At 44.3% G+C, this 26,911-nt stretch overlaps 1 protein-coding gene across 1 annotated transcript in view; it reads left to right on the top strand.

Moving 5' to 3' along the window:
- LOC142579877 (MAM and LDL-receptor class A domain-containing protein 1-like) overlaps positions 1-26,911 on the top strand; it is a 276,708-nt gene that overhangs the window by 200,726 nt on the left and 49,071 nt on the right. The window contains exons 48-53 of the mRNA XM_075690514.1: positions 1,627-1,711; positions 4,186-4,344; positions 7,987-8,092; positions 15,641-15,791; positions 19,256-19,349; positions 24,025-24,135. Coding sequence (XP_075546629.1) covers positions 1,627-1,711; positions 4,186-4,344; positions 7,987-8,092; positions 15,641-15,791; positions 19,256-19,349; positions 24,025-24,135 — 706 coding nt within the window. The remainder of the gene's footprint in view (positions 1-1,626; positions 1,712-4,185; positions 4,345-7,986; positions 8,093-15,640; positions 15,792-19,255; positions 19,350-24,024; positions 24,136-26,911) is intronic.

Below are 26,911 nucleotides of genomic sequence, written 5' to 3'. Positions count from 1 at the left end.
TTTAATCCTAATGCGAATTCCAATTCCAATCGGTCTCTCGCAAATTGACGACAGTTGTGAAAATTATTTTTTTGCAGCAAGCTACATTTACAAACGTCTGCTGCAAAAGCCAGCGCTTTTGTAAACAACCAAGAGCTTGAAGCTCAATCACTTAATGACATCACCATCGCTTCACAAACATTGAACGCACTTAAGGTAAAGTATATCGTCCGTATGCCATACAGTTCGCTTAGACATCAGTTATTTCGGAGGAAGCCAAATATTTCAGTTGAGTTCCACTGCTAAATATGCGCAGCCATGACTTGCAGAGTTCATATGTTGAATAATAGATGTGCGTGCACTGGAACAACTTTGTGAGCCCTTGTATAAAGTAACTATTACAAATGAGTCTTCGAATGAATAATTCTCCATGTATATTTTTGATACTCAGTGGTAATGTTGCTTAGTTCACGGTTAAGCCAGCAGTCTAGCAGACGTACCTGAATATAATACTGTGGTGTCATCAGCGTATAGTGTACATGTCATTGATGAGAATTGTAGAAAAAAAAGATATGAGCTCGCTTGAGCGGATGACGAGTTTATGAGTGGTTCAGATTAATTAATTAGGTTTAAAAACGCAAGAGAGTATGGGGGCTTTGAGACACGCCATTGTTTCAGGGATGCGCATTAGTTTTGAGCACCTGGGTCAATTTAAAGGGCACGGACATCAAAGCACACACTACCGGTGCTTTTGCGTTTCATCGCCAATGGAAATGTGGTCGCTTCGACCAGGTGTGCATTATAGACTAGAAATGTTAAAAGAAGATATTTTTGTAGTTAATGTACCCGCAGACCAGTATAGTATCTGTGGCCCGTCTATCTGTTTTTATTCCCGCCTAACCACAGCATAATCTTGGTAATTCTCTGTCAGAAGCGAATAGAAAAGTTGCACAGTGAAAGAAAGCTGGAGTACGACCGGAACATATATGAAAGACGACGACAAGAGCGGCTATTGACTTTTAATGTTTCATTGAAAGAAACACATAATATAAACAATCAGGGTAAACAGAATAAGAACAACAGACACCGATAAAAAGACAGGTTAGATTGTGGTTTAGCAATGATTTGCAGCAGAGAACTGGGAACACGGTTGAGCTATCTCAACAGTTATCTCTTATCAGATCAGGATGTACTACTTTTAGGCATTGTCTTATGGACATTAGCCTGTTAGGTCATGGCAGCTTGACTTGTCAGTTTACAAAACGTTATTATTCAGCTGTAAGACGGCAGTTAGCAAGCAAAGCAAGAGCGTGCCCTAGAAAAAAACAAGACGAAAAAATAGAAAGAAATAGAGGAAATAAAAATTTGTAAAATAGAAAAACAGGTATATAACGCATAAGTCTAAATAAAGCATCCAAAGCTGCTAAATCTGTATTATAACTCATATATAAACATAAATAAGGGCAAGGTAAAAGACAGGAATGCACGAATGAGTACAGGAGGAGCACGTTTTCTGTCATCTCTTGTCGACTCTTCTAGGGGTTTGTGTATTTTTCTGGTTATTTATATACATGCACCAAATTTCCCAGTAGCATACCTTGCTTGAATCTTATGCACTGCAGTAATATTGTTTTTTATTTCTTGCAGTTTTTTTACCGTGCCGGAAACGTGGGTGTCAGCGTAGACCGTCCGAAATACATCAATTGCCATCCAGATGCACAAAGCGAAGGATGTAAGTTCATATGTTGTGATGCAACACGTGGAGGTTCCCCGCATGCATGAATTCAAGCTTCAGTGGGTGCACTATTGGAAATATTGACATAAACGGGGCTTAGTTTCAAATTTCCAAAGTGTGCTATCAAGCTTTCCGGCGTCTGTATCCCTACTCATGCAAATGAAGACTGCATATGTTTAATCGCGCTAAAACGAACATTATTCGAGAGATTAGGTTTTTTTGTTGCTACTGCAGAAGTGTGGTGGTTTCAAACAAAAATCGGTTATTATAAGGGGAGAATGAAGCGGCCGTGGTCACAAGAATGTAACAGTTTGGTCCGAACGGCAAAGAATTGATAGCGGTAGCACACTAGTAGGCATTTACACGAAGTAGCATCGGTAAGGTTATGGGCAGTATAATATGCAGTAAACATTTGATTACTGACTACACAAGCTGCGGCATGCACTCAAATACAAATCTGAAGAGATTTCACGTGATGCCGGCGAGCGCTCGCTGCGGGAACACTGGCGTGATCAGCAGCGTTGACAGCGGGATCTGCGCATGCTCCTTACGGAAAGGGAACGTTTCGCGCTTCTAACAGCTTCAGTGTTTCAATTGCATCTCATCCCAAAAAATCAGACTGCGCGAACCAGAACACTATGTGCGCTGAAAGATAGCGAGCCTGAAGCCACGTGTCCTTGCGGTTCTTGCTTACGTTCTCCCTCTAACGACAACATGTGGCACGTGACTCACATATGCGGTAGGTCATGCTGGCAGCTACGCACAGCCTCGGCTGGGCTAGACGAGGAGATGCGCACTCTCCTCCTCTGTCCAGCTTGTAGGGCATGGCTTCTCGATCACGGGACCTTGGGATTATGGGAAGACGGCGCATATAGAGCGAACAGCCTCAACGACCTGCCACCTGCCCATTCTCCTTGAGCTTGGTTTACACTGTGAACAACACGACGGCGACGGCGGAAATTCGCCTCCTGTGTCTGTGCAGTTGCTATTGCAATAAAGCAAATTATCCACAGGAGCGACACACCTTAAGCAAAATCGTAGCCGTTTCCTTAGTACTTCGTTGAACCAATGCCTGAATGGAAAAGCGCACGGCACAGAATGAGGAAATATACCACGTTACCACTAACGCTTCAAAAAGCCCAACTAAATATCTCCTGCGGTTGATGTCGACATTTTGTCACATCAACTGGAATAATTGAAATGGGGAAGACCATTAGCAAGGTTAACTGCAGGGTATGCGTTAATTAACGGTTGTCCGATTCAATTGCAAAATTTCTTACATTAGAGCTCAAGTGCCTACTGCAGAACTGAAGCCAAGCAGTAATGAAATAATGTCCCTTTGGCAGAAATCACATGGTTAGCGCAAGTGTTGCGAAATACTGCCGCAAAATCTACTGAAGTTAAGTTGATGTTTCTATGTAGGCTTATCAGCACTGCAGTAAATGAAGTGCTCACAAGAGTTTCACGCGCAACTTCCTTTCTGATTTAATCATTACACAGACCACTGTTCAGCTGAAATGTGTACACAATAACGCGTCGTCTAGACATATATATCGTGTCCCGAAACGTAAAAGAGAAAAATCTATCTAGTGAATCACTGTAACAATGAAAACAAATAAATGATAAATCAAATAGACAAATTATGCGAAGCGAAGGATGGTTGTGCTGTTACGGGTCACACGTTGTGAAAGACGCATCTAGCGTGCTATACCTGTAGATGACAATTGATCCTGCTTTATGTTCATGTGTAAAAGTGCGAAAAATGACCGCATCAACAGCGTCGAATAGGGTCGCAGGCCTTGATGATCAAGCCTTGCACGGGCTTTGAAATTATGAGTTAGATGCCATCAAAGTACATTACTGCAGACACTACCAGGCAGTTCATAATATACATGATCATGCATTGTAAACATAAATTGAAATGCATAAACGATAAACAAAACATAAATCATCTTAATCCATCCACATTTATGCATGTGAGATTCATTGCGTTAATTCAAGGTAGTATACGAAGCCAGCATTCACTTACTCGATATATAGAATTGTTGCATTTTATTTGGACATAGATACGTGTAAATCCTCTTTTTATTTACCATTTTTCATCTATATTACTTGAACGGAAACGCTATAACAGCAGGCGGGAAGGACACTTGGATGACGTGTTCTTTTTTCTGCCATGATCACTTTTTCTCTTTGTTTTCTACAGAAAAGAGAACAAATATTATTCTGTTATACGAACTAAACAAACTAATATTAAAACCAATTATTCTGATTTTCATTTCTGTATATCAGGGACTGCCGGCTTATTTAGTAGCTATATTCAACCTGTGATTGTTTTCTGACCGCCTGTCTATGATCTGTTTCCAGTTGGCTTTCGTACCCGATTTTGTTTCCCAGAAGCTTTGAACTTACATCTGTCGAATACTTATATGTGTGGAAGGTATTGTCATGGTTGACCTTTTTTTCTTCAGCTGAATTGACTAAACAGGTGAGCTGCGATTTCTCCAACCCAAAGGAGTGTGGCTGGTTCCCCGAGCGTCAGGCCAACCACATCGAGTGGGTTCTTTACACGGGCGGTAATGGTCTACCTCGACCTATGTGGCAACCCCCGTTTGTTCTCGCACCCAGCGGTACGTTACATAGCTGTTTGCTTTGGGAGTGGCGTCTTGAGCATAATAACATTTTGGTATATGTGGATTTTGTTACGTGATTTTGTATATGTGATTTTGGTATATGTGGAATGCGGTACATGAAACTCTAGTATATTTTAACAGTGGACGGTAGAGTAAGACCAGCTTGTCTGAAACGTAGAAGATAAAAGCAGTGGGTTATTAAAGCGATAAAAGGGGCATCAAAGTAAGGGAAGCGTGGTCAATGGCTGTAAAGGAATACATCAAGAAATTAGGGAATTGGAGCCTACAAGATGAATTTGGCTTCAAGTGATACGGAGATCTCTGCGAAAGGCATAAAAAAAGTGTAGTTGGAATGAATCGGCCCACGATGACAATAACCACACTAGGTAAAACAGTGACAGCATTTCTTTTCTACATTTCCTGAAAATTTTAAGTGACGTATGTGCCCGGATCATGAACCAATCAGCTGTTTACTGTGTTCAGTGCTAGGGGTGCCTCTACGAAGCAGTCGAAAACATGAAATGTACTGCCGCTATCCGTCTAGTGCATAACAGTGGCGTCAGCCGCCCAATGTGGTTGCTCACGTTGTTTGCAAGAGTGACGTGCCCTGCTTAGGCATACTTTTGGGGAGAACGGAGATAGTCTTGTAGCATGGAAAATAAAGCAACCAGTGCACAGCCTCCCAGTTGGGTCCACTGCGCGCGTGCATCATCCAACGGGAAACTTTTGCATTTTTTACGCAGAACGCCCAATATAGCATCATATTTGCAAGATAAACCCTGCGATAGCAAGTGTATCTCAGATCAGAAATATTGAGCATAGGCCACAGGCAAACTTTAGTACGCAGTTTAGTAAGCAAGATGTGCGGACAGATTAAAGCATGCTCATACAGCTTGTGGGTAAGTTGTTTATTTAGAATTCCTCTCACACAGTAGGGCCTACACAACTGCAGGGGAGAACACTATAGCTTAGTCTTGCCATTCGGGCAAAAAAAATTTGGAACGATTTTCAAAGATTGTCACACCGGTTAAGGCATGCTCATTCAGCTGGTGGGTAAGTTCACTTGGAATTCCGTTTACGCAGTTGCGTCTACATTACTGTGTTGGAGAACAGTACAACTTTTTCGTACCATTCGCGCCAAAGAAGTAGTTTCAAAATTAATTTCAAAGATTGCCACGCCGCAATGCGCAGTCGCAGCTGAGCTAAAGTCAGTAGTTTTCATTCACACAAACATTGCACCGAAACGCGCATTTTAATTGTTTTGCAAAGCAGGTTTGAAAAGCTGTGAGTCTTCACTTCGCGAAAGTTGGTAAGAGTAACGTGCCCTTCTTGAGCACACTTTTGCGGAGCTGATTTTTCACTTATATCGGCTGCTGGAGCTGATGATTAAGGTGAACTTTTAGCTACTTGAGTTCCTTTATGAAAACACATGTGAAACTCAGAAACACTTTCATGAGACAGCCGTTGTACCAATTTGAATGAATTGGCTGCGGTTAGCAGAGAACATTAGGAAGCCAATTTGTGATTTAGAGCCGCCTAATTTTCAACAAACATTGGCGAAAATTTGTAAACTGTAAACACTAAGTTTACAAATCCGTAACTCTGCACCAAACCCAGGCAATCGCAGTTCTATACACTTCATCTGTTAGATAATGTCAAGCAACCGGATTTCATATGTAAGTATACAGCTTACGCGAAATTTTCACCTATACGGGAGTTTTGCGAAGTCACATTCGCAAATTTATGGCATATTTCGTAGCGCTGTACAACACATGAAGTTTGCCCGCTGTGTATGTAATATAACGCGCAATTTACAGAACTGTGGTAAGGTTTGTTATTGGTCAGTTAGAGAGTTCTAAACTTTGTAGTTTATATTCCTATAATATCACAATGTTAAAAATAAGAAAGATTGACAACTCTAGTACCAAAACCTTCTTCATTCCTTCACCAGATTTTATCTTTTTCTTTTCAATGCAACAAATACAACTCAAAATGGTGCTGTAGTTGCCGCAGAAGACAGTTTCTTCCTTAACTTGTAATTAGGTAGGAGCTCCCGAGCTAAATTTTCCTCTTAAATGAAGGTCCATTTAATATACTTGCAACACGAAATTCTTGTCTGCAAACACAAATAACCTCTATATCATTACTATGAAAATGCAAAGTAAATGCTTTAAAGTTAATCTTGATGTAATGTAGCTTACTACAAGTAACATAAATTATGTTCTCTGGCATTTGCCAAGGACAGCACGACCGCGCAGATTAGAGGGTAAATTTTGCTAGGCGATCTTGTAGTTGACGTTGGGCGGGAGAAGTGCATTTGGGGCGGCTTTAAAGTGGGTGGAGAAAGTAGCTGGTGTTCAATAAGAGTGAGAACATGAGTATGAAGGCAACACAGGTTCAGTGAAAGGCAGGAGAGCATTAGATAATGTGTGGAGGTCATGAATTTTTCATCCATTGGTCAGTGTCGCATGACAAAAGACTGGTATTAAAGGATGAGGGAGAGATATCTCTTTCTTGTTGTAGGCTTAAAGTCATGATATTTATTGCAAACTGCAATCACATGTCAGCATCCTGAAGGTTACGTAGGAGTGACCAATGCATGAAAAGCAGAGGGTGAAACATTTAATCTACTCTTAAGTTTGAATAATATGATGGATGCCATGAAAAGTGACAGGCAATATGTTTTCACGTTAACGAAATAGAATCGCTCTACTAATGAGTATTTTAAATTTTTAAAGGACTTTATTCTACCAGCACAGGAAACTTTTGTATGTGTGCCAAGGTGCGTACTAACGTGCGCTGTATGTGTGCTTATAGGCCTGCTAATGTATTCTAATATTTAGACTACCGTTAATTCGAATGTGGTTATTTCCATTTTAGGGTTAATTGAATCCCGACCGGAGGTCCCTGCCTGCACCTGCGCAGTTCTATGGGCCCGAACTTTCATTATTTCGATCCTAATATTGGCTTTTGCCGGATAAGTAGAACTTCAGCCGTCAGCACGCACTTGTCTGACCCCTATGGTGACCCCAGTAGCGGCCCCATTAGTGGTATAGCTGTGTCGGCGGAGCATAGACGACAGAATTTTCAAGTAGTAACCGTAGCTCACAATTTTTCATTACGGTACTTACTCGAAGCTAACGCGTGTCTTCTTTCTTTCTATAAAATTTGCTTGAAAATTGCCTTCCCGCTACAATCAGACATGCAACCAAAACCGCCTTCGCGGCGCTCATATGCAATACTGCGTTACAATATGATATTGTGGCAAAGCGGACGTTAGAAACCCATGCGGCGAAGTTAACGTTAGGAAACCGGCCGCTACTGTGAAACGCATATGAGACCTTTGCCCATTTTTCTCGCTAAAACACAGGTTCACTTGAGATTTCTGCTTTGTTTAGGAGCTTTAATTTCATTGCTAAGTTAGTGCTCTACTTCGAACACATAGAAAGTAGGCGCGCGATTAATTCGGAAGCCTATTCGGGCAAATACTGCCAAATGAATCGGCGGTGTTCTGTGGCCTTTTTTAATGATCTTGTTTAATTCTATCAACCGGACAGTTCAATCAATTTAGACCGTCCTGTAGGGGCCCAATCAACGGAAATGAACTGTGTTTATTTTTTATCATCCGTTCTTCTTCAGGTGCATTCATGATCGCCGAGAGCAAGTTTCCTGTTATAAAGAAGGCCCATCTTGTCTCAATCCGAATGAGTCCCACACCTGACAGTGGACGCTGCTTCACCTTCTGGCAAGTGAAAGTTTGGTCTACACTGGACGTAGCTAAAATATACAGCTCAATAGGTGATATAAAGGTGATTGCCGCGAAGCTTTAATTAGTGTAATCATAGCAGGCAATCTATATGAAATGACGGCTTGCTTAACTTACTTATTTTAAACCATGTGAAGGCATGTTAGTTTGCGTTATCAATATTACATTCTTCAAAGATTCCCGAAATGTATCACGTGTCTTCTTTGAATCTTAACGGAATTGATAAAAATCGCCTGCGGCTAGTTGCACTCCATCAGTTAATTTACGCAAAGTGGTAACTAGTACCTGTAAGAAAAATCAAAATCGGTTACTGACTGAATAAACAGCATTTAGGAAAACGTTTTTATTATTATTTTAGTTTTTCTAACTGCCCACAAAGACTCTTTGGCGAGTGTTTACATAGTGGAGGATACAAATTTAGATACACTTATAACTACGAATATTTAGAACAGCCCAGAATAATCAAGGAATGCTATAATGAGTCTTAAAATACCTCGTAAAACTCATGGTGCAGTTATCTAAAGCGCCAGTAGTGTTTTAGAGACCAATGAAAAAGAAAAGTTGCAATTCAAAACCACTGTAACAGCTAGAAAAACAATTTTCAACAGAATTTAAGAAACAACCGCTGAATAGTCACAACAAAAACCGCTGCTACTTCGACGAACACTACAAATGACAACGACCTCCAGCTAGATAGAAAAAAAATATGCGCAATACTTTAGAGAGCCTGCGCAACTGATTTATCATATTTGTGAGGATCAGAGTTTCTGATTATGTCTTATGGTAGGTTCTCCCAATGTGGTGTTCGTGGAATGAAAGTCCGGGCAAAGTCGCGTTTCCATCTGCAAAACACAAGAGACAGGTTTACCATGAAGTCTTCTTGATGTGAACAGTGATAATAATGCTTATAGCGATAGATGACTGATGTGATGATGGCATGACAGGTAATCCAGTTCAGCGAATCATTTTCTTGTTTACCTCGGGAAGATGGCGGACAACCAGGCAAAAAGGCACAACTTCGCTTGTAGGGAACCTGAGCCCCTCTTGTACATAGCATTAGCAAACGAAAACGCTAATATATGTCTGTACAACAAAAAATAAGTACAGAATTAAGCCTACAAAAGAAGTTGTACAAAAAAAATTATTCCCACAAACCACATCCAAACTTCATCACTAATTCAATACAAATGCCATTTCAAATACACATAAATTAGTAGAGTTTAGAAATGTGGCGATGCATCTAAGACGACGTGACCAAATGCATGTTGCTCAATCTTGCAGGGGGTAAGCCAAATATTTTTGTATTCTGCTTAATTGCGTAATTAGTTCAGAATAAATAACTAACTTCTGAAGCAACGCAGTTAGGCGAAAAATTGTGATTCGAAAGTTTTAGAGCGCTTTGCAAAACTTCTGATTTGACAGTTTATAACTTTCTATCTAAAATGGCTTAGTTTTTTCCGCTTACTGCGGATGCCCGCGAAACACAAAAAAAAAATACCACGTGACATTGCCGTTCGCGCGTCATGATTGCAGTGGTCCCAAACATTTCTCGTACTTACTTATTATATATATTCCTCAGTTATCTTCGTCGTGTTGAAATCCTCCACTGACGCTCCCAACGAACCAGAACTTACTTGATGTACACCTCTACTGTGTCCTTTTGACGGCGTTATTAGATACTGAAGCCCAGGTGTCCATAATGAGTTCTAACCTCCGTCGTCGCCTGAGGAAGGTCCTTACGCCTGCTACTACAAGAGCCGTACGCGTGGCCGATGGCAGCGCTGTTGAGGTCACTGGAATGTGTACTTCCCGTGTAAGTATCGCCGAACGCCACGTTCCAGTTCCTTTTATAGCGCTGACCAATTGTTATCATGACCTAATCCTCGGACTCGACTTTCTTACGGCGCATTCTGCTTTGATCGACTCTTCTGCCGGTACCCTTTGCCTCGAACTTCCTCTACGCGCGACTATTCGTGCCGAACTGCAGAACAACTTTACTACGACCGCCTTCGTCCGCCTGCCGTCTAAAGCGTAGACTTTCGTCGATTTGCTAACATCTTTTCCTGCGCCCAATGGTGATTACGTCGCCACACCTGTTCCTGTTTTCCTTTTGATGCGCAATACCACTGCGCCCCACTCCGTCGTAACCGTCGCCGATAACCGGACATGCCTCGCCGTTCTCCATTTAGGCCTGACAAAGGAAGTTCTACCCCAAGGCATATCGGTTGCAACGCTGCGTGCTATCGGAGATGACCACGCCACGACATTTTCCGTAGACGTCTGCTCAGGTTCTTCACCATGTCCACAGGATGCTATTTGCCCGGATGCAACATTTCGTCCTATGATTGCTGTGGACCTATTGCCTATGGCAGCAGCACCTATGTCGCTTTTAGTTTTCCTACCACGACATCTTCGACTTCAACAATTGCCAATTGGGCCAGACTTCAATTGCTAAGCATCACATAAGTACTTATTCATCGCCGGCCGTACCGAGTTTCTGCTTCACAGCGTAAGGTTAGTGAAGCTGAAGTGAACAAGATGCTTGCCAAAGGCATTGTTGAACCTTCGTCGACCCCTTGGGCGTCGCCCGTGGTGCTTTTTAAAAAGAAAGGTGGCACATGGCGTTTCTGCGTAGGTTGGCGTCATCTCAATTGCATTAGCAAGAAAAACGTCTACCCGTTGTCTCGCATTGACGACGCCCTCTATTGTCTCCACGGTGCCAACTAGTTTTCATCGATAGACCCTCAGTAAGATTATTGGAGAATTTCTGTGGATGAAAAGGACCAAAAGAAGACCGCGTTCGTCACCCCTAATGGCCTATATCAATTCAAAGTTATGTCCTTCGGTCTATCCAACGCTCCAGCAGCATTCGAACGTATCATGGACTCTTTGCCTCAACGGTTCAAATGGTCAAGATGCCTCTGCCACCTAGACGACGCTCTCGTATTTTCGCCTACATTTGAAACACACCTTGAGCGGTCATCAGCTGTTCTTTAAGTCTTCCGCGAGGCTGGGCTCCAACTAAATTCATCGAAGTGTCACTTCGCTCGTCGGCAGATTACAGTACTGGGCCACCTCGTCGACCCTTCAGATATCCAACCAGCCCCGGAGAAAATTCGTGCTGCCACGTCTTTTCCTGTACCTAAGTCTGTCAAAGACGTTCGAAGTTTCGTAGGACTCTGCTCCTACTTCCGACGCTTCGTTAAAGACTTCGCAGCGATTGCCCGACCTCTTACTGATCTTCTAGAGGACATGCCGCTCACGTAGGGCCCCGCTCAAGCTGCCGCATTTGCCCCCCTCACCAACATTCTCACCACACCAACTATACTGGCCCACTTTGACCCATCCTCTCCTACAGAGGTGCGTACCGATGCCAGTGGTTACGGTATCGGAGCCGTCTTAGCCCAGCGCCAACAGGGTCAAGATCGTGTGATCGCATACGCTAACCGCCTCCTCTCAGCAGCGGAGCGTAACTATTCGATTGCAGATTGTGAATGCCTGGCTCTCGTCTGGGCGGTTTCCAAATTCCGCCCATATTTGTATGGCACGCACTTCTCCGTAATCAGGGAGCACCACGCGTTCTGCTGGTTTTCCTCACTCAGGCATCCTACCGGCCGGCTTGGTCGCTGGGCTCTGCGGCTGCAAGAATATTCGTATGCAGTAGTGTACAAGTCGGGCCGATTACATCAAGACGGAGACTGTTTATCACGCTATACAGTGGAGTAGCTACCCGTCGAGCCTGACCCCGATACCGACGCTTGGGTTTTCTCAGTTTCTCAGCGGCTACACGTTGCCGACTAGCAACGCCGTGATGCCACTTTGCGCGCCATCCTTGATGGTTTGGAATTTTCGCGTTCTCATTCGTCCCTTCACCTGTTTGTTCTCGGGAATTGTGTATTATACCATTAAAATGCACGTCCCAACGGTCCTTCCCTGCTCCTCGTCATTCCTAAGCACCTCCGGTCAGCTGTCCTCCACGAACTTCACGATTTACCAACGGCAGGCCACCTTGGCGTCTCCCGCGCCTACTACCGGATTCGCCGACGCTTCTTTTGGCCGGGCCTTGCCCGCTCCGTGCGGGAATATGTTTCGGCGTGTGAGAAATGCCAACGCCGAAAAACGTCATCAACGCTCCCTGCCGGGTGCTTTCAACCGCTCGGCATTCCTTCGGAGCCGTTCTTTCGCATTGTCTTAGACTTACTTGGCCCTTTCCCTCTATCCACGTCTGGCAACAAGTGGGTCGCTGCGGCGACAGATTACGCCACGCGCTACGCCATCACCAGAGCGCTTCCAACAAGCTGTGCCACAGATGTTGGCAATTTTCTTTTACGCGACGTGATTCTGCAGCTTGGTGCTCCACACCAACTGCTCACAGACCGTGGTCGGCCATTTCTTTCTCAAGTCATCGCCGACATCCTGCTGTCCTGCTCAACCAAGTACACGCTGACTACGTCTTACCATCCACAGACTAATGGCCTAACGGAGCGTCGGAATAGCACCCTAAAAGACATGCTTGCAAAGTACCTCTCGTCCGACCATACTGATTGGGACCATGCCCTACCCTATGCCACTTTTGCATATAATTCTTCGCGTCACAACATTGCAGGTTATTCCCCGTTCTTTCTGTTGTTCGGCCGAAAACCAACATTGCCACTGGACGCATCCCTTCCATCCGCTACAGCAGAGATCAGTGAGCATGCACTTGACGCCATCACAAGGGCAGCCCAAGCAAGCTTAATTTGCCCGCGCTCGCCTCCCGACCTCGCAAGAGAAGCAACGTCGTTTGTACCATCGCCAACACAGAGACGTCCACTTTTCGCTTGGATCTCTGGTACTCCTGTGGTACCCGATTCGTCGCGATCGCCTGCCAGAAAAACTCCTATCTCGGTACACTGGACCATACCGCGTGCTCCGTGCCGTGACTCCAGTTACGTGCGAAATCGCCTCGGTCAGTACGAGTGCCTCATCTGCCCCGAATTTCACTGACGCTGTGCATGTTGCACGCCTCAAACCGTATTACACTCATGTTATCACCGATATTTAAACGCCCCGGGACGATGCTTCTGCCGCCGGCGGTAAGCAGACATGCATATTGCGTGTTTCTTGTGGCCGAGGCACACGGGCGCCCCCACGAAGACGACCAACGCTCCCTGGCATTCGAGCTGTCGGCTGAAGTGACCAGCGCTGCTGTTATCCTGTATAAATATACCTTGTCAACAGCCTCACGTTCTTAATACTTTGTTTGCGTAACAATATCAGTAATATGCTTACGGATATGTTGATGTACTGTTATATTCTTATATACTTGTCAGTGAAAGCATAGTCTGTCTCGGGCAAGCATAACTCGTTAAATAAGTAACTTTATATTTAGACAAATGCATTGACATCAATTTTGTCTTTTGATTACTTTGGCGCGCATATGGAAATTAACGGATTGGAGTTGTGGAGTTCGGTAGGGATATATATATGCTTAGGAAAAATTCTGAGGCCGCAACCAGTTTTACGTTTCACCTCGGCTGCGTGAAGACATGGGTTCGAAAGCACGCGGCCCTTGGTAACCGACCTCATGCCAAAATGGGCACAGCTATCCCTCGGCCGGAAACTCCAGTTTCTTTAGGGGGTTAACTGGCCTTCTAAAGGAGCCTGCGCCATGCAAATGTCACCGAACCCTTTGCGGGGCGAAATGTTTCGAATGCATTCCCCCAAACATCAGAGTTCATGCATATTGAAATGCTCTAGATTCACTGGTTAAAAATATTTTTGTTAGCCGCAAGATTGAAGACGCTAGGAAATGCGATCCTACCTTTAATATGCTTTTCAGGTTTTTATTTTTTTGTGATTTCAGGGGCTTCAATTCATCAATTGCTATGTGGTAAAGTGATCAGCCACTATTTTCGATATGAAATATATATTATAGTTGTACATTCATTTTTATTTCTCAGCAGAATAATCTCCACCTCTACGTCCAACATACCTATGAAAGTATAATTGTTCTATCTGTCCCAGGCCATTCAATATACTTATTAGTTTGAGAGCACCACTAGCCTACCAACCTGCCGTCCGCCTCTGTGTGAAGCGTCTTCCTACGTGCGTCTAATCACGCTCGTTTCGCGTGCACATCTGCTTCTTCTGCTCGCACATAGGCCCGCGTGCGTACGTGTAAAATGAATATGAAAAGTGTATTGGGATCGTCGCCAGAAATGTTTTAAGAAGAGGCTTGTCGCACCAAGCGCAGTGACGAAGACGAAGAAGTTCTGGCCAAGCGATTCCGACCGCACCAACAAAGAAGGCACTTCATGGCAAATGAAACTGCCGAAGAACGACAGAAGTGATTTGAGAACGACAGATTGCACAAACGTGCCAAGTGCGCTGCCAAAACGAGTGAGCAGCGACAAGCCCGACTATAGCTTCGGACGTTGCATACCCTCATCGAAAGGCCGAGGAACGGCGGTTTTTGGCAACGGCTGCGATGGCCATCTTCAAGCGGGACTTCATCACAGACTATCGCTAAAGAAGGACTTTGACTGCGTCATTGTCCCCATGTAAGCGACCTTGGCTTGGGCCTTTCCCGACGTTGATGGGTTCCTTTCGCTTATGGTGTGTGTAGAACGTGAAAGTCTTCCCTCGCCTGTGCTAAAGTGCCTGTGTACTATGGGAGCAATGGGCACGAATATCCCTCCAAGCCTGTGCATCTCTCGCCGCTCAACTGTATAGCGGAGCGCGTGATTTCGCCTCGAAAACCTTTTATGCAAGCGCGAAGGCTGCTCTACCTCACCGGACAAACCGACATTAAACGACAAAACCGTTTTTGCGCAAGTATGCAATCCTCCTCCTCCAGTGTCCGCCGACTAACCCTGCCTGCGCAATGCAAACCAGCGTGCATGACTATCTATATCATGTGTGCCATAAAACAACAGTTTAACAACAACATCGCGACTGCAAAGGCTATTATTGCAAATGGTCGAACAAAGGCCTAGCAATGCCAAACTTGGTGCAAGCAAATGGCTAATTTGGTCTAATAAAATGTGCCTTCGTATGATATTCTGTGGTTAGAGCAGCCAAACCACCTGTAACTTTGTGCGTTATCCTGGCGTTTTCAAAAAAAGAAGATGTTAGGCTGTTAGCGTTTCTTGCCATTTTCATATCTTCCGCTGCGGTGTTGTTGTTACTGGGAGTTTCATACAATGCTTACCCACCGTGGTTTCGTAGTGGCTTTCGTCTTGCGCCGCTAAGATGAAGAAAGCGGTTGAATCGCAGCCGTGGCAGCCACATATCGATGGGGGTTAAATACACAAACCTCTGTGAACCGTGCATTGGGTGAGTGTTAAAAAATCCCAGATGGTGCAAATTATTCCGTAGTTGCCCGCTATGGAGCGCCTCATAACTTTATCTGGATTCTTGCGGGTAGCACCCTAGAATTTCATTTAAATTTATTGCTGGCTCTGTTAGGCTGTCGGCCTTGTAAAGGCGAACAACGATGCCTAAATGCATCGCTCATACCCTAAAGCAGGGGCGTTTTTATCGCAGGTACAACATGTGGCATCCAAACAGCGGGGAGCTTCACGTTCTTCAACGTGGAGTCAATGATTCAACCACGTTGCTCTGGCGTCGGGCGGGACCACAGGGCAAGGAATGGCACCTTGGGCAGGTGCAGCTGCACAGTTATGAGTCCCACCAGGTAGGAAGACCAGGCCGTGCCTTCGGCGAGTCTGCTTATTGAACATTACTATGCAGTTGATCATTACGCTGTTTAATGACCAAGTACCGAATCTTTGTTTTTCGGCATATTTTGAAAATGCACATTGGCTTTTAATCACCAGGACCTGGCTTGTCTAACGCTTTTCACTGTTGGTATCCTGACGAACCGAGTCATCGTCCCATGATCTGTCACTAGGAGCAGAGGTTCTCCGGCTTCGGCACGATTGTATCAAAATTGCTGTCTATAATAAAAATAAATCATTGGGTTTACCATCTTGAAGTGGCACAATGGGCTAATGAGATGTCATAGCGAGGGAAGGGGGAAAGGATGATTAATTTAGACTACCGGGTAGGTTTTAATGTGAACGTAACGAAAGGTGACCGGCGATAAGGCGACCGCAGCCGAAATTTCACACTGAGTTGAAGACTTGACTCTCTGGTCGTGAAGATGTGGCGTTGATTCTAAAGGTTCAGCAGTGTGCATAACACCCAATCATCAGGACGTGGCGCCAGGAGTGACCGTAGTATTGAGCACATGCCTGGTTTCACGACTATGGCGTCCGTCTGCTGTACCGCATGCTCCATTCCAAGCCCTCACCGTCACTTTCCAATGGGATGAGTGAGCATACAAGCGCGAGTGCCTTGAATCGTAAGCGCATTTTAGCCCCCGATGTAGCTTACGTGTTACGACATCTGTAGGAAAAACCCGTTTTATTATAGCTCACGCAGTTTGTACAAGTCGCCTGTTAAATATATCATGATTCTACTCTTCCGGCAGGATTACTGTAACCGGTGGTCATGATTTGCGTGATACATTGAAATACGTGCTCTAAATTATTACCTAATTCTCGCAAAGCTTTCTAAAGTTATTGTTTTAAGACACACTTTGCAATATACAAATTGTAGTCTGAGAGTTCGCAGGGCATATCCACTTGGAACGAATTCTGATGATCTCCCTCATTTTGCGATTTCTTTTTCCCAAACATGTGACGAAATACATCGACATTCTACTTATTCATGTTCCTAAATGCATAATAAAACGTTTCGATCTTATGGAAAGCGAAGCAGTGGGGCAATTTTTGGAAGTTCGATAGCTCTTTTTTTAAAACTGGTGCTGGCTTTCAATATCGGTGAAAGTGGTTGTGCCTTGGAGACATTAACTTCATTTCTTAAGCAGCAATATCTGCCATAAGGTAATTAGAAAATGGTGTAGGGAAGCTCTGTTAATTGGTTAATTATGCGTTCTGGTTTCTTGTGCAAGTAATATCTACCTGCTGGAACAATCAAGTTGACCGAGTAGATTTGTGCTTATGCTACAGGTGAGTTTTATAGATTATAGATTATAGTTAACTCTAAAGTAAAAGACGAGGTATATTAGAGTATAATCAGAACCGGGCTGTTTAATGTGAGGTCAATAGCAATTACAGAGCGGTGAACTCAGCCGCAGGGTTAACTCTCCCGAGGTAAAAGGGTTAACTCTCCCGTGGAGTTAACCACGGGAGAATTAACCCTTTATTTACAGTAGGCTCGGGCTCATTGCGCAAGACGTAACTCAGCGCGACGAAGCTCCAACGAGGCAGCAGTGCAGTTACAGTAACACGTTTATCCAAGAGATGACATTCTGCGATTGGATCGCCTAGGACCATGCCCTATGATGTGTCACGACTCTGATAGCTTAAGTGCCTCGGTGAACTCTTAAGTGCTGCGCATTGTGGGCTCCTTTTGCTCCGTTTTAGCACAGCCAGACAAAGCGTTGTGACAAATTTTTTACCCTATGTATAAGCGCCGCCACCAGTTGCGCAAGCATCCATTACGGTAATGAATTGGCAATGAAGCTATGCTGAAAGCCTTTTTCGTGGCTTGCGTATATGTCACGGATTGAAACAGTTGGTTACTGTTTATAGTGCTTGAGTACAACGTAAGTAGAAGAGACAGGAAGAATAAAAATTTGTATAAAAATAATATTTGTTAAGGATTCCCCGTCCCACGACATTCGTGATCGTGTTAGACGTGTGGAAATGCGGTTATATGGAATCTTCCACAAGAGCGTCGCACATTGTCAACGATGCCGTTGCAGAATGTTTAGAGAAACAATTGATATTAAGAATATTTAGAATAATTGATACTTTATCATTAATATTATTCTATTTCTTAACCTGCTGTTCATGATCTGAGAATGCCGTTTGGCAGGCATTCTCAGGTCATGAATAGCAGATTGCCATTATGCCTCAAGAGAAAAGTTTATAACAGCTGTGTCTTAGCAGTACTCACGTACGGGGCAGAAACCTGGAGGCTTACGAAAAGCGTTCTACTTAAATTGAGGACGACACAACGAGCTATGGAAAGAAGAATGATAGTTGTAACGTTAAGGGATAAGAGCAGATTGGGTGAGGGAACAAACGCGAGTTAATGATATCTTAGTTGAAATCAAGAAAAAAATGGGCATGGGCAGGAGACGTAATGGGGAGGGAAGATAACCGATGGTCATTAAGAGTTACGGAATGGATTCCAAGGGAAGGGAAGCTTAGCAGAGGGCGGCAGAAAGTTAGGTGGGCGGATGAGATTAAGAAGGTTGCAGGGAGGACATGGCCACAATTAGTACATGACTGGGGTAGTTTTAGAAGTATGGGAGAGGCCTTTGCCCTGCAGTGGGCGTAACAAGGATGATGATGATGATGATGATGATGATGCCAATGTTGCCTACAATAATATTAAGATTATTGCGAGTGTTATTTATTACTATTATTCTAGCACCGCATGGTTAACTCCACAATCTGCGCCAAATATTTAGTTTCTTTTTGTGAAATCGCCCACTGCTCCTACCACTACGAAAACTGCGCATTGTGGAAGGGAATATCCGAAACTTACATAGTTGTCAGCTAGATATAAGAGCGATGTCTCCTTTCAGTTTATTATAATTAGAAGGTCAAAGCACCCCCCTCCCCCGAATTTTGCGGTTTATGACATATTAGAAACGTGCTTTTTTTCATCTCGTCTCCACACGTCATTATCACTATATGAAGAAAGAACTCAAACAAATAGCGCATTGAACGCACACGAGATTAAAAAAAAAACTCCCTGTGTTTTTCTCTTTGTTTGCACAGCCGCTGAATTTATTGACGACTGCTGGTATCTTCAAAGCAAGCGAATAACTTCAAGGTTGCTGCACTGGAAATACCTGCTTGTCTGCCTTTCTTTTGTCCTAATACTTCCTAAGTGCTAGTTTCTACGCGTGCATCTGAACTGTAATCTGAACATAGTAGAGATTTGTCCACGATATAAAAGAGCAGTGTGTTTGTCGGCGTGGGAAGCGGCTTTGCTCGCTATTCAGTTTAGCTGACCTAGAAATATTTAGTGAAGTGTTCAAATACATTCCTTTAACGTTCGTTTAGCTTCCCAAGATGTTATTTACTACTGGTTGTGTATTATTTCTTTTCCATGTAGCTGGTCATGGAAGCTGTCTTGAAACCCAACATACCTGGCAAAATAGCCATCGACCTTTTTACACTGAAGGATGGTCCCTGTGACACTGGCAAAGGTTTGGGGTTTCATCATTATTTTGAAGTAGCTCGTAAGTTCTATTGTAATAGGTAATGCGGATATTATCAAAACGTCATGTCATTTTTCTTCTGTTAGGGTGAATAAAGCTTCCAAATGATGACGTAGTTTCTGGGATAATAGGCTGCAGTGACTTCAAGCCAACATTTATTGCTTCCTTAGGTAATATGTAGACAACTGCACAAGATGAACACTTAATTTAGACTGAATAATCCTAAATTCCCTTATTGAATGGTATTGCTTGAAAGGAGGGGCGAGCATACATCGAATATATATTTCACTAATATAATATAAACAGTATTACTGGTGGGAGTGCAAGTTTGCGAGGGTGAGACAAGAAAGATGATGGGTGCACGAGTGATGCCTTCCCGCGCGAGCAAAGCAAACAAGGGAGAGGACCGAGATCGCGGCAACGCAATCAAGAACGCGCGAGGGGGCGGACAGAGGCGGAGTCGGTGTTGGCGTACGTCTCGATTTATGGCGCGCGTCTCAGGCTTGGCTGGGCATGGGTGCAAGCGCAGCTGAGCGCGCACGCAGCTGCGCACCCTGCTTTAGACGTAATCTGCTTCGTGTGCAAAAAGCGGTCGTGCCGAGACGGCATCGCACCATGTAAGCTGTCTTCCCGCGTGTTTAATATTGCAGGTTGTGTAATTTCCCGTTTCCTTGATCCATTCGAGCGAAAGGAAGACGAAGGCCGGCGCTTTTTATTTTGGTAGCGTCGTTTCAGTGGGGGGACGCTCTCAGCCGCAGGGGCATAGTGTACGCAAAAGCGTGTCCATGGCTTCGCTTAATTCGTGCCACGGGTGGGAAAATATCGTCGACGCACGTGGCGTGAAACCTTGTAATTGGTCGCCGTTTCCCAAATTTATCAAAATGAATTGTTTCCTCATTCAAATTTGCTTGTTTTCGATTGCCTGATAATTCGGAAAATTCTGCGGCCCCTTCCTTTGTAAGAAAGATCAATTCGTGACTGCACTTATTTCCATAAAAGGTAGAATTTCAATACAACGAAATTTCGATGCAAAGAAGCACATTGGAAATTTTACCGACTTCGTCATATCGAGGTTTAACAGAACAGTAATTGACAAGCGCTTCTGCAGTAGACCTGCATTCATTAAATAAACAGGCACACATGGCACGCGGAGCATATATTGTCAAGCAGTGGTTTACCATCGCATTACTTTGCTCGAGCTCGTACGAATGCCAGTACTCCATATGATGGCGAACAATCTGTGTTCTTGGGTCATTGTATTATTTGACTTGCCGGGTGGTGGGGCTATACTTGAACCAATCGAAGAGCGGCGCTAGAAGTAACGAAGCTAAGTGGGCGCACCGTCAACGCTCCGCTCCATCGGTGGGATGCTGAATCAACTATAGCGTTGCGCCTTCCGCGGCTCGCATGGGCGTTGTGCACATGTATGCAATACCATACCGGCATTACTACTGAACTGGTACGTGTAAGAACTGGTTTGAACATGCCTAATAGTGAACATCAAGACAACGTGATCCGGTATTTCATTGGGCATTGAATAACGCCCACTGTGCACCATCGAGGTAGAACGACTGCAATGTCATTGGCAGCGCTCCTAAGCACTCCAGTGTTTTTAGGAATATGGGAGCTGCCGGTGAGCTATCTATTCTTCCGTGCAACGATTGCTTTTAGTGCTACGCCACGCCAACGTGGCGCATGCTAGAACCGCTATAACACCATTCGAGGAGTTCGACGGCAACGCTATACCTTAGAATCACCGCGAGTGCATGGGCCTTCGGGCGATACTGCCCATTTTATTTGGGGACCACCTGCTTCGCAAATTAGTGCACTCATTTACTGTAATCTGCTACTTACTACGGCGGTGGTCAGACCAGTGACGTAGCAGTTGGTGCTAAGAATCCCTGGGTCCGGACAGGCCGCCATTACAATGTCAACCTGGCAAAGTTTAACGCTAGAACTTCATCTAGTGAGGCAAGTCTAGCAGTGCTATTGAAGGAATTAGAGAGCAGTAAATGGGATATAATAGGGCTCAGTGAAGTTAGGAGGACAAAAGAAGCACATACAGTGCTAAAAAGCGGGCACGTCCTGTGCTATCGGGACTTAGCGGAGAGACGAGAACTAGGAGTCGGTATTCCTGAATAATAAGGATATAGCAGGTACCAGTTGCACCCGTGACGATAATTGAACAGTGAATAGTCGAGAGGAAATTGGAATCCCACAAGTAACGCCAGAAGAAGTCAAGAAAGCTTTGGGAGCTGTGCAAAGGGGAAAGGCAGCTGGGGAGGATCAGTTAACAGCAGATTTGTTGAAGGATGGTGGGCAGATTGTTCTAGAAAAACTGGCCACCCTGTATACGCAATTCCTCATGACCTCCAGCGTAGCGGAATCTTGGAAGAACGCCAACGTAATCTTAATCTATGAGAAAGGGGACGCCAAGGACATAAAAAAATATAGACCTATCAGCTTACTGTCCGTTACCTACAGAGTATTTACTAAGGCAATCGCAAAAGAAGTAAGGAACACATTAGACTTCTGTGAGCCAAAGGACCAGGCTGGATTTTGTAAAGGCTACTCAACAATATACCATAATGACAATATCAATAAGGTGATAGAGAAATGTGCGGAATGTAACCAACCTTTATATATTGCTTTCATTCATTACGAGAAAGCGTTTGATTCAGTCGAAACCTTAGCAGTCATGGCTGCATTAAGGACTCAGGGTCTAGACGAGCTGTATGTAAAAATACTGAAAGCTATCTATGGTGGCTCACAGCCACCGTAGTCCTCCATAAAGAAAGCAACAAAATCCCAATAAAGAAAGGCGTCAGACAGGGAGATACGATCTCTCCAATGCTATTCACAGGGTGTTTACAGGAGGTATTCAGAGACCTGGATTGGGAAGAATTGGGGATAACAGTTAATGGAGAATACCTTAGTAACTTGCGATTCGCTGATGTTATTGAGTTGCGTAGTAACTCAGGAACTAATTGCAATGCATGCTAACTGACTTGGAGAGGCAAAGCAGAAGGGTGGGTCTGAAAATTAATCTGCAGAAAACTAAAGTAATGTTTAACAGTCTCGGAAGAGAACAGCAGTTTACGATAGGTAGCGAAGCACTGGAAGTGGTAAGGGAATACATCTACTTAGGGCAGGTAGTGGCCGCGGATCCGGATCATGAGACTGAAATAATCAGGAGAATGAGAATGGGCTGGGGTACATTTGGCAAGCATTGTCAGATCATGAACAGCAGGTTGCCATTATCTCTCAAGTGAAAAGTGTATAACAGCTGTGTCTTCCCAGTACTTACGTACGGGGTAGAAACCTGGAGGCTTACGAAAAGGGTTTTACTTCAATTGAGGACGACGCAACGAGCTATGGAAAGAACAATGGTAGGTGGAACGTTAAGGGACAAGAAAAGAGCAGATTAGGGGAGGGAGCAAACGCGAGTTAATGGCATCCTTGTTGAAATCTAGAAAACGAAATGGGCATGGGCAGGGCATGTAATGAGGGGGGAAGATAACCGATGGCGATTAAGGGTTACGGACTAGGTTCCAAGGGAAGGGAAGCGCAGCAGGTTGCGGCAGAAAGTTAGGTGGGCGGATGAGATTATGAAATTTGCAAGGACAACATGGCCACAATTAGTACATGACCGGGGTTGGAGAACTATGGGAGTGGCCTTTGCCCTGCAGTGGGCGTAACCAGGCTGCCGCTGCTGCTGCTGATGATGATGATTACGGTAATCCGTCATCTAGCCCAACAACGTGTTATTAAATGCATTATTAATAGTACTTTCCCCTACCGCGCTGGTTCAGTGGCTAAGGGTTCTAAAGCTGAGAACGAGTTCGCGGGTGCGATTGCCAGCCACGGAGGCCTCATTTCATTAAAGAGAATTGCAAAAGCGGTCGGGTGCTCAGATTTAGGTACACGCTTAGAAAAAAGAAAGAACAGGTTCCAGAAAGATAATCAAGATTATTCCATTATAACACTCTGATGTACCCCAGTATTGCTTGAGGATCGGAAACCACATATATCGAATGATATTTTTCAGTGGGTTACGTGATCAATTCGACGCGTCAAGTAATATTTTTATCGTGCTAAAATGCCTACTGAGATTAGTTGCACCGTGGCTGCTCAAGATTAGACCTTTTCGTCGTAGCAATTTTTTGTACGTGGGAATAACCAGCTTTTTTCTACAATCTTGGTTTGATTCATACTTATAGGCTAGTTGTGTATTCATGGGTGAAGTATAATCAGGGCGTTAAAACATATAACGGCTGTTGAAAACAATGTAATACGATGCAGAGTAAATATACGTTTTCATTTTTATGTGCTGGTGTTCTTCAAGTGCTCTAATTTTCCTTATGTCGGTTCAATTATTTGCTACATCACACCGAAGTGGTAGCATTAGGTTTTTACATGGTTTTAATTTCTACGAATGGCTGGCAGACTAGCCATTCAGTTAAGTCGAAGGATGCCCCTTGAACAATTTCATCTTGATTTTACTAACCAGAAATACTTTTCGTGCCAGACAGGCAAGAGATGGGATGACTCCCTATCATTTTTTTTTTCTTTTACTAACTTTCGAGGACTGATTAAGAGTGCATTACATATATTGCAGCTATAAAGACTAATTATGATTATTTCCTCTGCTTTCTCTTCACAGAATGCACGTTTGAAACAGGCACATGCGGCTGGGAGCTTCACAACTGGGAGCTTACGAAAGGCAACAGTGCCACATTGCCTTGGGAAGACCACAGTACGAGAGCACCTTCAGGTTAGATATGTCACTTGCCACCTTTTAGAAAGTGTCCACGGGCTCATCAGTACACCAGTACTACACGAATAAATATCTAGCCTGCAACTTCTTCCGAATAGAAACAATCGGCGTAGGGCGACGGAGTGAAGTCACACGGCACTTTTCCGGGGGTGATGACCATTGTTACCCGCCGGAAATAATCACACAAACCATTCTCGAATGGGGTGGAATATGCCTGGGCAAACACAACTTTTTTATTTCGAATGAATTACATATTGGCTATTCTCTCCGAGGCCGAGGAAACATGTTATCTGCTGATCTTCAAGGTTTTACTGAACAATCCAATAAATAAATATTTCATTTACTTGTTACAGCTAATTCCAGGTATTCCCTCTTAAATAACCAGCCATTATTGCAGATTTGAGAGCCGGGGTTAATTTTAATCATCCCAATATGCTATGGAACACATTTGCCTTCCACTTTATTGTGCTTCTTGCTGAATGGCCGAAGTTATCAGCAATAAAGCCAGCCGCAAATACGTTTTGCCAGCTTTGTGGGCAAATTTCTCGTTACCTGTTTACTCTCTGAATTGATGCTAGATGTCACAGCATGGGTCATTGATATTCCACCTTTGTAACATACAATCCTAAAAGGTAATAGTTCAATGAGTGAAATATTGGCCTTTGTTATTCGCTAAGTGCACATTGCAATTTCCCAATCACATCGAGCCTGCCCAGAATTTAGGGTTTTGTGCACACTTGGGACGCCACGTGGCCGATTCCACTGATAATGAGAATGTAGCAGGGTGCGACTCATGTGTGAATCAACGACAAAAAGCAAGACGGTAGCTCAATGAAACTTAAGCAATATACCGCTTAGCGCCGGCGTACAGTAGCGTTCCATTTCCTTTTTCCATTTTTCTTTTCTTATCACTGGTCATGCCGTGCGGCTGACCTTAGAGATAACGGTCCGGCAGCAGGTGTATTACGTCCGAGCCAACAACGACGGGTGAAGAAAGCCATTTAAACTGGCGTCACACGATGGGACGGATCGATGGTTCGGTCTGCGGACGAGCATGACGTGCCCACGTGCCGCCCGATCACGTCGCACAAAAGAAAGCCGCTGACGAGCTGCTTGCGGTATGATTAGTTCCAGCTCAGCCACGTCACAGCTGTCCTCTGACTGTCGTGTGAGTCCATCCCGCCACGCGAATCCAGCTTTACCGAAGAAATATAAATTTTAGTGATTCGTGCCCTAGAGCAGTTCTAGAGGTACACCGATTTGAACGACCGCTTATAGTGCTCCTGAGCATGCTCCCGCGGGTATTCAGTGCTAACTCTCTTCCTCTTTGTATTCCCTCTTTCCCTATCCCCCAGTTTCAGGTAGCGAACCGGGCACTCGTCTGGTCGACATGCCCGCCTTTCGTCTTCTTGCTTTTTCTCGCGATCTTCCTCTTGGAGTTTTTCTTATGAAAGCACATGACATTTATGAGTCCCTCGTAAGCTTCCAGAGTAATTTTGACTACCTGGAGTTCCTTACCATGCTCATAAATCCAAGTACATGACAGTTTCTTTTGCATTTGGCCCCTGCCGCTGGAAATCGCACCCGTGCCCATGTACTTAGCAGAGCAACGTCATAGCCGCTAAGGCAGCGCAGTAGAGCATTACCGAAAAAAACAGCAAATAAAAATGATCATTAATAAACGAAGCATCAAAAGGACTTTGCCGATGAAATTACGGCTGGTTGAGTACACGCTGGGTTTACGTCACGGTTATTCATTTGTGTGTTACGGTTTAGTCCACGTTGTCTAAGCGGGACGCAACTCAGACTGGCAGGCTCATCACCGCCGAGACTAGTACAACTTCGGAACGCTCCGGCGAAATTTCAACACCGGATGAGCCCTGTTGCTGGTTTAAGAGAGGGCATGTTTTGAGAAGCTAGAAAAGGAAAAAATTGCACTTGTTGCTGCCAAATGGTGCCAGCGTAACTAGATCTTTCGCTGGCTAGTGCCGGTCGAGATTGCGATTCGTCGTAAAGCGGCCGTGGCACAGGTGTTGGTATCTAATTCAATCACTGACTAGTCGGAAACATTTCGCTCCCATTTAACAGATATGCTGTGAAGAGTAGGGGCGGAAAGCAACTTCGACACACTCAATATCGGGGTGACTCTGCGCACTGTCACCCGAATGACGGCACACGTTATGTTTTACCATCAAGCGATGAAAGGCATGAGAGCGCTTCGTGTAGCGTTGCGTATTTTCGTTGCTGAGTGTTTTACTGAAATAAGGATGGGGGAACACATGAATTCCGACGTACCTACGATGTGGGATACAGTGTGTAATCTCTGTCGCACTGTACAAGTTGTACCGGTAATATACGCTGTCATTCGCTTGTCGTGTGTTGCTTATATATAGCGTTCTACAGAACATTATTTATAAAGAATAGCAGCTTATGCCGCAATGATCTGTTTTCTTTATCCGTTATACTTCCTGCCTTCGCTTTTTTGGTACATTTTTTAATCGCTGAGACCTATTTTTGAAAGGACTTCTTCTTGGGCAAGTTGGTGCTTAGATTTCCTAGGTATACTCTGTGGCGCAAAATACATTTCTTGAAAAGGGACAGAAGAAAGGAAGACAGTGAAGCGCCAAACTACCAACTGTTTAATGACAGCCTGGCTGTCATTAACAACAACAAGCTTCAACAAGCCAAGTTTGTGCGGGTGATGACGGGTGTCTAATGTGTTCATAATACGATGTTTGCAACAGTCCGCACTACACGGTCAGAAATATTACTT

The sequence above is a fragment of the Dermacentor variabilis genome, chromosome 4, assembly GCF_050947875.1.
Source record: "Dermacentor variabilis isolate Ectoservices chromosome 4, ASM5094787v1, whole genome shotgun sequence".
NCBI lineage: Eukaryota > Metazoa > Arthropoda > Arachnida > Ixodida > Ixodidae > Dermacentor > Dermacentor variabilis.
The sequence above is the reverse complement of the archived record's forward strand: the minus strand, read 5'-3'. Positions and strand labels throughout refer to the sequence as shown.